The 11,488-nt window shown below is 38.7% G+C and overlaps 3 protein-coding genes across 3 annotated transcripts; 1 reads left to right on the top strand and 2 right to left on the bottom strand.

The window, feature by feature from the left end:
- Positions 1-1,972: 1,972 nt before the first annotated feature.
- zmat5 (zinc finger, matrin-type 5) lies at positions 1,973-5,332 on the bottom strand. Its single transcript, XM_085793465.1, has 6 exons — positions 5,181-5,332; positions 3,876-4,049; positions 3,530-3,592; positions 3,335-3,415; positions 2,983-3,091; positions 1,973-2,874 (listed from the first exon to the last, which is right to left on the bottom strand). The coding sequence occupies exons 2-6, from the start codon at positions 4,000-4,002 to the stop codon at positions 2,727-2,729; spliced, it is 528 nt and encodes a 175-aa protein (XP_085649591.1). The 5' UTR covers positions 4,003-4,049; positions 5,181-5,332; the 3' UTR covers positions 1,973-2,726.
- A 41-nt stretch (positions 5,333-5,373) lies between these two features.
- uqcr10 (ubiquinol-cytochrome c reductase, complex III subunit X) lies at positions 5,374-6,087 on the top strand. Its single transcript, XM_085793466.1, has 2 exons — positions 5,374-5,530; positions 5,728-6,087. The coding sequence occupies exons 1-2, from the start codon at positions 5,390-5,392 to the stop codon at positions 5,776-5,778; spliced, it is 192 nt and encodes a 63-aa protein (XP_085649592.1). The 5' UTR covers positions 5,374-5,389; the 3' UTR covers positions 5,779-6,087.
- Positions 6,088-7,041: 954 nt separating this feature from the next.
- On the bottom strand, positions 7,042-9,650 carry gal3st1b (galactose-3-O-sulfotransferase 1b). The gene is made up of 2 exons (XM_085792414.1): positions 9,341-9,650; positions 7,042-8,847 (listed from the first exon to the last, which is right to left on the bottom strand). Exons 1-2 carry the CDS (start codon positions 9,508-9,510, stop codon positions 7,689-7,691), a joined length of 1,329 nt encoding a protein of 442 aa, XP_085648540.1. The 5' UTR covers positions 9,511-9,650; the 3' UTR covers positions 7,042-7,688.
- Between the last annotated feature and the right edge of the window lie 1,838 nt (positions 9,651-11,488).

Here is an 11,488-nt window from a genome sequence, read left to right as displayed (position 1 = left end):
AAAGTGTACAAAAAAAGAGAGAAAATATCAGGTTTCTGATGTATAATTTCCAGTTTGACTGGACATTCAGATATAATAAGTTATTGCGTGTGTGAGCGTCATGCTTTTACATAACATTATGTTTCTTCTTATTTGTTAAGATTCATTTTTTTGAATGTTTTCTCAAATATTTGTCAAATATGACAAGTTTTACAGAATGCTATATATTTTTTCTCGCTCTTTTTATCTTAAGGTTTATTGAAACTCGATGGAAAGAGGAAACGTATGAGACAGTTCTGGCAATAAAACTGAGATTTTAATTCATATGGTAGCTGTTTATGTAATGGACCACTTGTAATGACATCACATTACCTCTCCATATCATGTAGGGTATGGGTTTTTGTGCGAATGTAAAATATAGCTATTGTGTCCAATCTTGTCTTAAGACATATAAGCTTCTTCTGGTGTTTAAATGAGCAGATTTATGTACACTTTGTTGATGGGTCGTCTTAATTGTTGGTATGAATTTGATTTGGGTTCTTGATGTCTTCTTTTCTGTGCCTATTGTCATTCTGAGTATTACAACCTGCACTCTCATGTCCTGTCTTACAGTAACTTTAGAAAGACTTTTGGGAAGATGAGAAATCTATTTGATAAAACCATCACTTTTGACAGAAATGAATCTGATACTAAATGTATTTTTGCATTGAAATGATTTATCAATCGAAAAAACAGTAAGTATTTCTGGATTATGTTTCTCTCTCCTCTGTTCTTGATCAAAGTTACTCCAACTTCCTGTTAATACTTGTTGTACCATACTACTGTGACATTACAGGTAGTTTTGATGTCTAGAGAATATCCTTTACTGTTTTATTTCTATAACTCTTACTGCACATGTAAAGGTTACTGCATCAGTTATTCACTAATGTGAGTGGTGTCTAGATGCATGTAGTCCAATAAAAACTAAAGAACTAAAATGAGTTGTATCATTGTATTGTTGCTCACAAATGTAGCATTGCTTATAAAGGAAGGTATAAAATATATACTAATATCAAGTACAAGAAAAGAAAAAGATAACAAGAAAATAGAATGAAATTCTGAATTGCTCATTGAAGCACTTGAAAACAAGTGGTGTGATGGTCCTGTTGCTGCACTATCAGGCATGGTAATGATCCATTAGCAACAGGGCACAGCACACAACCTGCAGCCGGAGAGACCATTTCCTTAGAGTCCATGGACTTGTGTAACGTGTCCGTACATCTCTAGGTGATGGAATATAAATGCTAGATGGTTTAAGGATACACACCTATACCAGGCTGTGATTATGTGATATTAAAGAAGTTTCAATTTGAAAGGCCAAATCGCTCACCAGTGGTATACATAATAAGCTTTAAATAAGCTTTGAGGTTTATGACCTGATCCCAAGTTGCTTTAATAAACATGTGGGGTATCGATTGTCTGCAAGTGGACTGAGATGTATTTGATACAAATTACTGCTGCAGAGGGGGATGAACATTTATGTCACACAGCAAAGGGTAATTACTGGGCCACACAAAGAGGCTGACTACTTGAGAACAGCTGAGAATGAATTTTGAGTGAAGAAGAACAGGAACTTGTCATTACCTTTTTACAGCCTGACCTTAACCTTGAGGTGCCTCATGTAGTTTATATTCAGTGCTTCTCCTCAAAATATATTGCGTGGATCCCTGAGGGCTAATAAATGTGCTGACAGGAGTGCATTTAATTCTACAGTCAACATTTGCAAAGCTGGTTTTTGCGATCTACGTCTTCTTGTCTTGTTGCTGCTCCTGTCGATGAGCAGAATAGCCTGAGACGATACAAAGAAAACGGGGACCCATATGGCAAGTGAAGTTCAATAAAAGTCAGAGTCGTCTTTTACACAGGAGATCTGGCCAATAAAAGCACATTTAAGACAAAGTATTACAATTACTCCAGACAGAAACATAAAGAGTATTTTAATGAGGAATCAGCAAACAGCTGTGGAAACAGGTCAAAGTATATACAGTACATCTCAGTGTAACTCCACTTAACAGGAATAATCTGGCTGGTGACAATATTAATATATTAGTCATACATGCAAGGGATCTGCGTTGAGAAAATACAAAAATGTACTATTTAGGAAGTGAAATGGTATTTTCCAATGGCTGGGTTAGAAATAAAATGAAGTCATGAGATCAGTGAGTGATTCCCCCAGTGACACGGCACAGGATCAAAATAAAACAAAACAAATCATTTCCATCTGCTCGGCAATCCTGCATTCCTTTAGGGACTACGTGGCATTAAAGTAACTCCTGCAAGGGCTCTCATTGTAAAGAACTGCTGCTGCTGCTACTGATGGGTGCAGCAAACAACAACACTGTCACAGTGACACTGTCAAAATGTCAATAATGAGGATTAGTGCCTGTATGGAATCTCCTTAAAAAAATGTTTTATGCAAATAAAAACTTGAACTCATTCTGAAGTGGAAAATTTAACTTGACATCTTAAATAAAATCACTCCAAAATGAAAAACACATCATGTGCATAACTGCATAGCAGCATGCTAAATACTTCTGTTAGGATCCATTATTTCTCCAAATGAGAAATGGTAAAAGATGGTAAAAATTCATTTCTCTCCTTCAAAAATGAACCTGACACCATCTCATTATCGCTGTATCTGCACCATTTCTCCTTCTGGTAATGTCACATATCCATTTAACACATCTGAACCCCAAAGTAATTATCTCTCAACCCCATTCAGTGTTCACTGTGACTTTCCACCCGCCTGGAGGAGGAGGTAGAAGTGAGGGTGGAAGGTCGGTGATGCAAAGGAGCTGTGGAGGTACGTCACTCTCTGTTTGGCCCTCTTCACTCTCCTCCCTATTTTTTAGATCTCTGCAAAAGATAAATAATTGAAGAGTTGAATTGTAAATCAGCAGGAGTAACCATTAGCCTTACAAACCATGTATGACTAAGTGTTGAGACAAAAATGAACGTGCGTACCCTTCACTGCTGAGGGCACTTCTCCTCCTCTCCCTTCTAGCGAGCCATTCTTCTACACTTCGCCCAGGCATCAGTCGGTCCTGAGAGTCCTCTCTGCGCTGCCTTTCATCTGACAAACCAGAAAAATGTCACTCCTCTCAACATGGAATTGTTTACACAATCACTAAGATTAAATGTTCCTGACAACCTGTGCTACTTGTATTTGTCTACTCACAATTTCTTGCAAGAATGATTTAGATAAGAAATATAATTATAGTAGATATGCATATTAGATGTGTGGCAAATTCACAGTGATATGAATTCATTTACTTAATCTCATCGTAGACAGTACAGCCCTTTGGTTACAGCTTACCTTCCACCTGTCTTTTGAGGTTTATCAGCTCCTGCTCAGACATGTGAGAAAACCTGCAGTTGGGGCCAAAATCACAAATTCCTAAAAAAAAAGAAAAGAAACAAATGGCACAATAGATAAGTTAGATTACAAACACACACAGGTCCTATTTGTTTGTAGTTAATGGAGAAATGTTTAGTTCAGTTATTCTGTTACCTTTTTGGAGAAACTTCCTACAGGGTTTCTTTGTTTGCTCATCATACAGAATGGCTGCAGAGTCTGCATAAAGAAAAATGACAAGTCTCTATGGTTGATTATATAATCCTACACTGTAAACAGGTGGGCAGCCAACACAGAATAATGAAATGTAAGCATACTTAACTCTCCAGTGATAATCACATACATTAACATAAATTAACATCTTAAATAGTAGTCTTATAGACAAAAATGCATTTTGATGTATTGTATCATTGTCTATTTTGATAGGCACACATTTAGACTAGAACATCATAGTGTTGTCTCATATTATCTCAGCAGTCACGTAAACAAATGCAGTTTTCACCTCTAAAATAGTCAAACCAGGCCTTTTTAGCTCTGTGGTGCTGGACGCCATTCAGGTGTTTTTTCCTGTTATGCATGTTGTCCTGAAAGGAGCGGTCACAGTAGTCACAGTAGTATCTCTTCCCCATGGTGCAGGTTGTGTGTTCAAACCAACATAAGGTCACCTTTTACACCACTGAAAGACAACAGACAGAAATAAAACAATTTTAGATAACTGCTCTGTCAAAACACAGTCAGTGAATAGCCTTCCTAATGCAAATAGCTCTTGTTCAATAGCAGTATGACTAAGTAAATGTTGCTCTCTGATAAATTAATAAATGATTACTAAAACAATATGACACACTCTTTCCGAATGAAATGTGACTTCCTGGACTCTGTGTGTACAAAAACAGGGTTGCAACAAACTATTTTTCATTAACCTTTAATCAAATGTCACTCGTGTGAATGCAACGAGACACTGTCATTATGTACACTTAACATTACACAAGTCAGAAATCTTAAATTTAGTTTGCATTCATGTCTTTTGTGCCTTCATTTTGAATTAATATCAACTAATTTTGCATTATGAAATATAACATTTTTTTTTTTGCCCTAAATCACAGATTATTGTATGGGAACTACCCCACTACTACTACCTACTATCAAGTAAAACTGTTTTTATTATATTTGCTGCCATCTGTTGGTTTAAAGATGGAAGTGCAATGATTAAAACAACTTGATATACTGTAGGTCCCTGTTCACCTCTGATAATATTATCAGTCTGAAAGTCTGGAGGTGAGGAACTCTTTGGAAATATACGGTACTGAACTTGTAAGCAGATCATTCAAAAAAAGAAAGACAGGAGGAAGTGCTGCTTGGGTCATTGTCTTAGACATGTGCTCTTTAGTGGGACAGGTGTATCTTAGCAAAAAAAAAAACAACCTCCAGGGACTTATTGCTGTAAAAAAGAAAAAAGAAAGAAAGAAAAAGGATGCATGCGTCCCATAGACTGTAAAAAACATAGACAAAAATGGGACTGAGGCACTCTGTCGTCTGGTGAGAAATATATATAATTTATTGAGAGCAATTATATATTTTTCTCGCCAGACGACAGAGTGCACCAGTCCCCCTTTTCTCTTGGACGACTGCTTCGTTGTTTTTACTATGGTTTTTACAGCAAGAAGTCCCGGGAGTCTTTTGTTTTGTCATGTAAACAGATAGTTTGTAGCTACACTAACGTAGCTAACGTTAACGTTGTCGTGACGCTGGTAAATCGGCAGCGAGTCGGTTAAATTAGTCTTAAACTTAAACAGCAAAGAGCACAAACCATTGGTGGAGTAGCGACGTCCTCTTCTATGGTTATTTGTGTTTAGAAAGTCGCTCAAAGTAATGGAAAGTGCAACGAAAAAGACATAAACCCCCTGCACGTTTGTTCACCAACAGTGTTTTCATCTCGCAGGCTTCACCGCCGCCGCTTCCTGGTAGCGGAAGTTACCTTGACGCCGCTTCCGGTCACGCGCACACTCTCCCACCAACATGGCGCTGGCGAAGTCTGTCTACAACCTCCTCTTCAGGAGAACGTCTACTTTTGCTATAACCATCATGGTTGGAGCCGTCTTCTTCGAGAGGATGTTCGACCACGGCGGTGATGCTATCTTTGAGCAAATGAATCACGGGGTGAGTTGGTCCGCTGGTGTTTTTCTTCCCTCTGGTTTCATCCTGACCTTGTAGGCAGAGGGCGAAGCGGCGGTAGCTAAGCTAGCTCACCCGCCTAGCCGAGCCAACCGTGTTCCTTATTATCGTCTGTGAACTGGACTCATCTAAATTGTACAACGTGGTTATTTTAAAACTGAATGACCTCTGTTTCATTGTAGAAACTATGGAAACACATCAAACACAATTACGAGAACAAAGACGAGGAATAGGACGCGGCGCCGGGGTCATCTAAGGCTGATGCGTAACTGTTGTCACACTTCCATCATCCATTCTTCCTGGACTTCATAACACCTGTATCAAGCAGCAGCAGCAGCAGCCAACATGGACATTGTACTCAAGGCCATGCCCCGGTTGGCAGCGGCTACCAGAGGAGCTGCGGTAGCTGACTGAAGGTCCAGACCACCGTGAAGATGGAGCAATGGTTCCTGCCTCCTCGTCCTCCCTCTCTGTCGTTGTTTGTAATGCCTTCGTTCTCCTCACAGATTGTAAATGGTTAAATTAAACATGTATTAGATGTCTTACAGACCTTGCCATGTGTTTATTCACCGTGTCATAGGCGTACCGGGCCTCTGTGCAGTTTCTGTGGAAAGATACCTAGATTGGTTATGGCAGATTTTTTTTTTGATTTTGCATTTTTAATTTAACATAATCAGTATTTTCATACACAAAGTCACTTCATGAACTCGTGTCAAGAGCTTAATATACTAATTAAACAAGAATCTTGGAAAAGAGACATGAAAGTTTTGCGTAATACAGTTATTTCCAGTAAAACTGGCCATCTCCATTTGTTCACTGCATCCTTGCAAGCTTTTTCACAGATGGATACTTAATGTGTTTGTGATGGAGCCACAGCTGTATCTTTTATCTTACAACACATTTCTGCCCACTCACTTCATTATTATGAATTCACAAGGAGGTAAGACTCGACAAAGACAGCATTTAGCAATACTGTAGATTTTTTTTTGCTGTTGTTGTTCAGTGCTCCTCCAAAATCAATTCTTGATGAGGAAAATTTAGTGTCTGTCTTAATTTGGTGTCATTACTTAAGAAACTACGACGTTTTCTAAGCAGCAAAGTATTGATTTTTGAGACCACAATGCCACATAACAGAAGGAACATAATCTCTTGTTACTGTATTTATTTGAAAATCCATATATGAAAAAATATATAACTTACGTATACAGTAATAACAATTACAAATTGTGTATAAAGAGGATATTACAAAACTGGCTCACAAGTTGCATCACATTTACAAAATAGAAAGTTCCAAGAGGCTGGCAGATTTCAAATGTATTACTTTTGCAAAGTCATTCAATCACTGATAACAATAAATTACAATTTGATTCTCATCCAAACAACACTGTGCATGAAGTCTCATGCAGTTGGCAGGCACCTATATTATAAATTATTTTTGATAACAGGGCGAACGGCCATAAACTTTAAGTTTAAATATACACAATATACTTTTTTTTTGTCATTTGACTGCTATATGAAATTATCACAATGAATGATAAAGACATCTTATGTAAACCACAGCATCAAAGGCATTGCAAACAACTGCTCTTAATTCCTAGGCCTTTAGATGGCACACTAGCACTTCCTGGTCCCTTGAATGATAGGGACTGCACTTTCAACAATATAACCATAACCGGTTAGGCTCAGTCGCACACATATATTTCAGTCAGAAACACTTCCATCAAGGCTTTTCACTATATTTCTGAAACACTGAATATGTAAATATTTGCCTCAAATGTAGAATTTTACTGATTTAGGTACCACAGAGGAATATTGCTTTAAAAAAGTGTAAACAAATAAATTTTGGCCTTCTTTTGTAGAGTGCATAATTTTGACAGAAAGAGTGAGGAGCAATGGGTGATGAGTGTCAGTATCTGAGTTAACTGATCCCTCAGTTGGCCCATTGGGAGTGTGAAAGTAACACCATCCAGATGCATCCAGGAACTCAATTTGAAGGTGATATATGTGGGGAAGAAGTATTAATGCATGATACAAAAGTACATTTCTACTAAAATAAGAGGCTTATGTTTGTTATAACATACAGTAGGCTATGTGTTGTAGGGTTGTCTTTAGTATATTTTGGCTGTGAATGATTTCATCCAAATCAAATTGTAAAAATGGCATCTTTTATCCAACCCCACAGTCGAGTAACCCACAGACTAACGCCCAAGTCCGACAAGTACTGTATTTCAGGTGTGAGCATTTTTTCACAAATCGTCCTGTATTTAGGATCAATATCTTTCTTCATGTTGTAACCCAGGATGGAGGACTCCCCAACCGGCTGCCAGGGCAGAAAATGTCTGTCCTGAATGTTCTGGGCTTCGACCGCATCCCCCCCCTCGATACAGACGGCTTTCATCTCAGCATTCCTTCTCCTCAGCTCATTCACCTCCTGTTTCATTCTTTCTCTACCATACACCTCCACTCTGGTCCAGAATGTAGCATTAAAGTGCTGATAGAGTTTCCAGTCAGCCCCGTTCCACTGTAAAGCCTTGGCCCTGAACTCAGGGGTCAGTCGAGATACAGATGAGCTCTTGCGAGCATTTAGCTTGAAATACAGAATGTCCTCCATGGTCCAACAGAGCGTGTCCTTAAGCAGGATAAGGGATTCCTCAAAATATTCTGCTATGAGAACTAAATTAAATTGTTTTGACAAGTTATGAATGTTCCTCATTACACGAGGGTCGTCAGCTTCAATGTTGTTTTCAAAACCAAAGTCAAAAGAGAGCAGATTTCTCAGATAGAAAGAGTTATAAGCCTGTGGGCTGTAAAAGGTCTGAGGAGTGTTCAGAAACTCCTCCAGTTTATTGGCTCCACTGATCCTCCATGTTAGAGGAACTGTTCTGTGATAGTAATGGAAGGACGACTCAAAGAGATCCACAGGGTCACGTAAGATGGTGATGTACTTGGCCTCCAGAGGCAGGAGCTTTGCTACCTCTCGGTGATCAAAGCGCATGTGGTTACAGACAATATTGAAGCACTCTCCAGGCCTGTAGTCCTTCACCTGGGAGCACAGGAAAGGCGACGGGTAGAAGAAGTCGTTGCGTCCATCAGGAAAAGCGAACTTAAGCTTGTGCTTCTCTCCAAATCTGAACAGGATGTTGAGTATGGTGCTGCTAGCGGTTTTATGGGTCTTCATGAACATGATGTTAACTGCAGGGGAGCATTCCTCTGATGGGGATTTGGCGCTTTGAGAAGATGCGGTCTCATTTCTCTTCATCAATTCTGCCATGCTGAGAGGGCATGTATCTTCCTGAGAGCTCCTGTTAACAAAGTGTAATGATATATAAACTGATTTATGTCAGATAAGAAAACAATGCTTTTCAGTAACCCTTTAATTTACAGGCTGCTAATTGCGTAATAAAGAGCCAAGAAATAACAAGTAATTGTGTAGCAATGTCAAGAAATAGCCTAGTAATAACGGCCAATTTCATAGTAATGTCATGTTTTTCATAAAGGCTAAAGATTACACATGCTTTTCATGCTTTGAATTTTTTTGGGAAGGGCCAGAATTTTTCTCCACCAAGTCCTTGCAATTGTTAATTACAATCAATTATTTCTGGGCTATTTCTAGGCAACCAATAGTTATTTCTTGGCAATATTTCTCAACATAACTATGAAATTGACCGTTATTTCTAGGCTATTTCTTGACATTATGATGCAATTACTTGTTATATCTTGGCTATTTCTTGACATTATCATGTAATTAGCAGCCTGTAAATTAAAGGGTTACCTGCTTTTCTTTTAGATACCTACCTGGACCTGTCTTGTGCTGGGTTCGTCAAGCTGTAGAGCAGCAGCATGATGTTGGTCAATAAAACCCACAGAATCAGCTTTCGTATTACAGGAGTGCATTTAAGTCCTTTGGTGCCACACATCATTAAAACTGAAGCCGGTCCTGAAAGTGAAATTAGAAAAACAAACATGCAGACAATACAATATTAACAATGAGGCTGGGAGGGTATGATTCACATTTAACTGGAGTTAACTTGTGTTTTTGTGGGAACAGCTGCAGTGCCCTGTGGCAATCTCTACACTCAGGGACACTAATTACCCCCTTACCTTAGCTCATCCCTCCCAGCAGCAGGATAATTGTTATGTCTGTACAAATAGGTCAGGCTTGACATTAAATGAAATGTATTCTATTGTATTTATTTATCACTGCTAAAGGGAGAGGTAAAACTGTATGAGACAGGAAGATACAGAACACAGATAGACAGGGAAACTGCTGAATCATTCTTTCTGTCAAATATGGCCCTCATGTGTACACTTTAAACATGTTTACGGAACATTAAATCCCCCGTTTTGACTCAAATGTCTTCTGAAAGACAGTGGTGAGGGTTAAAATGGCTAAAGATCAAAGCAGATTACGGCCGTTAACATTAGACAGTAACATAAACTCGAATAAAGAAGTACTCCAGGGAAATTCAAATAGGTACCGTGATATGAATAGGTGTGTCTCTATGTACACCTGCTCTGGCTTCTTATCTCTAACACTGATAGTTGTTATGTGCAGTCTTTTGTTATACGTGATGAGAGTTACTGTCATGTGTAAGTCTCATAGAGCTGTTGTCGTCGATAAAGGGATTTCAGTTTTGTCAAAGCATACACATTTGAAAGACCTGAAATAATAATTCTCTACAATATTATCCTGAATGATACATTTTGAGTTAAGCTGCAAATCAAAGAACAATCTTCACATGGATGTAGCATTCATAGCCTAAGCCCAAATATGTGTGGAAGAAAACAATGTCTTTACCTGCAGATGACAGCTACAGCAGTGATGTAGTTCAAGACTTCAGACAGGGTGAAAGAAACCCTACCTACTATTGTTCAGCGTGCGGTACACACTCTGAGGTAATATCTTATTGGCTGTGAGGAGGTTCAGAAGTCAGGTGTGGATGCTCCACCCACATCATGGGAGACACTTTGTAAAATAGGCCCAAACAACTCTACATAACTGTTTGTACAGATTTGACAAACCAGGTTTAAAAACATAAAGCACATCAAAGTGTGCTGATGTATGTTAAATACGTTGTCGGTAATGATTTTTTTTCATCATGTTACATTGAATTTGTAAAGTGAATATGGCTGTAATCACATCCAGCATCCCTGTGTAATCAAGTCCTAGTATTTCCTATTAGTTACTACTTTTGCAGCATAATGTGAGTACCAACTTTCATCTATTATGATGATGATTCCATGAACCATAAACAATTTGTTTTACTTCACTACATTATCATAACCCATGCATCAGCCCAGGCAGTGCAAATATGCAAGATGCACAGATACAAAACTTTTTTGTTTATAGGAACCTGCTGTTCCAGTTGTTGTTTTGGTCAGGTGGCTAATATCAGTGTTTAGTTATATCATGTCTATGATCTAATGTAGGATGTACACTGGTAGCAGTTTAATAGTACAGAGTGCAGTTTATGTATTAGGTCCCATGTCAGAATCAAAATATGTTGCATATGAAGTCCAGCTGGATAAACTGGTTTCATTTGGAGGGTCTTGTGTTCTTGTGCTTCACTCAGAAATGTATAACAGAGAGCATCCCTAGCTCCACCCATGTGCTGTGTTGTGGGGCGGACTGAATGATTTTTTTTCAATCTCCAGATACCTTGACGTAGGTGCTGCATCAGCTGCTGCTGGTTTTGGCTGCAGCTGCATAATCCCATCGATTTGGTACACTTCTCTCTAACCTGTGTCGCAAAGGCCAAAGTTGTTTGTGTCACTGACATCAAATTGCGTCAATGGAATGAATCACATCTATGTCACTACGAGATAAGAGCAGGTTTGTGTCTATCCATGCCAGGTTTGCTATTGCCAAGGCTGCCTTCAGTGCAGAACCACACATTTAGTCAACTAAAAGGCTTTTAAATTGAGTTTTTAACTCAAACTAAA

Source organism: Trachurus japonicus, chromosome 12, assembly GCF_045865225.1.
Source record: "Trachurus japonicus isolate A0001 chromosome 12, Traja_1.0".
NCBI classification, from domain to species: Eukaryota; Metazoa; Chordata; class Actinopteri; order Carangiformes; family Carangidae; genus Trachurus; species Trachurus japonicus.
The sequence above is the reverse complement of the archived record's forward strand: the minus strand, read 5'-3'. Positions and strand labels throughout refer to the sequence as shown.

Excerpts from the sequence above, each read along its gene's own strand:
- gal3st1b (XM_085792414.1), bottom strand. The coding sequence starts at position 9,510 with ATGTTTGTTTTTCTAATTTCACTTTCAGGACCGGCTTCAGTTTTAATG. Across the intron at positions 8,848-9,340 it reads CCAGCACAAGACAGGTCCAG|GAGCTCTCAGGAAGATACAT; the intron begins GTAGGTATCTAA and ends CTTTGTTAACAG.
- uqcr10 (XM_085793466.1), top strand. The coding sequence starts at position 5,390 with ATGGCGCTGGCGAAGTCTGTCTACAACCTCCTCTTCAGGAGAACGTCT. Across the intron at positions 5,531-5,727 it reads TTGAGCAAATGAATCACGGG|AAACTATGGAAACACATCAA; the intron begins GTGAGTTGGTCC and ends GTTTCATTGTAG.
- zmat5 (XM_085793465.1), bottom strand. The coding sequence starts at position 4,002 with ATGGGGAAGAGATACTACTGTGACTACTGTGACCGCTCCTTTCAGGAC. Across the intron at positions 3,092-3,334 it reads CCTCAAAAGACAGGTGGAAG|ATGAAAGGCAGCGCAGAGAG; the intron begins GTAAGCTGTAAC and ends CTGGTTTGTCAG. Across the intron at positions 2,875-2,982 it reads AGTGCCCTCAGCAGTGAAGG|AGATCTAAAAAATAGGGAGG; the intron begins GTACGCACGTTC and ends TATCTTTTGCAG.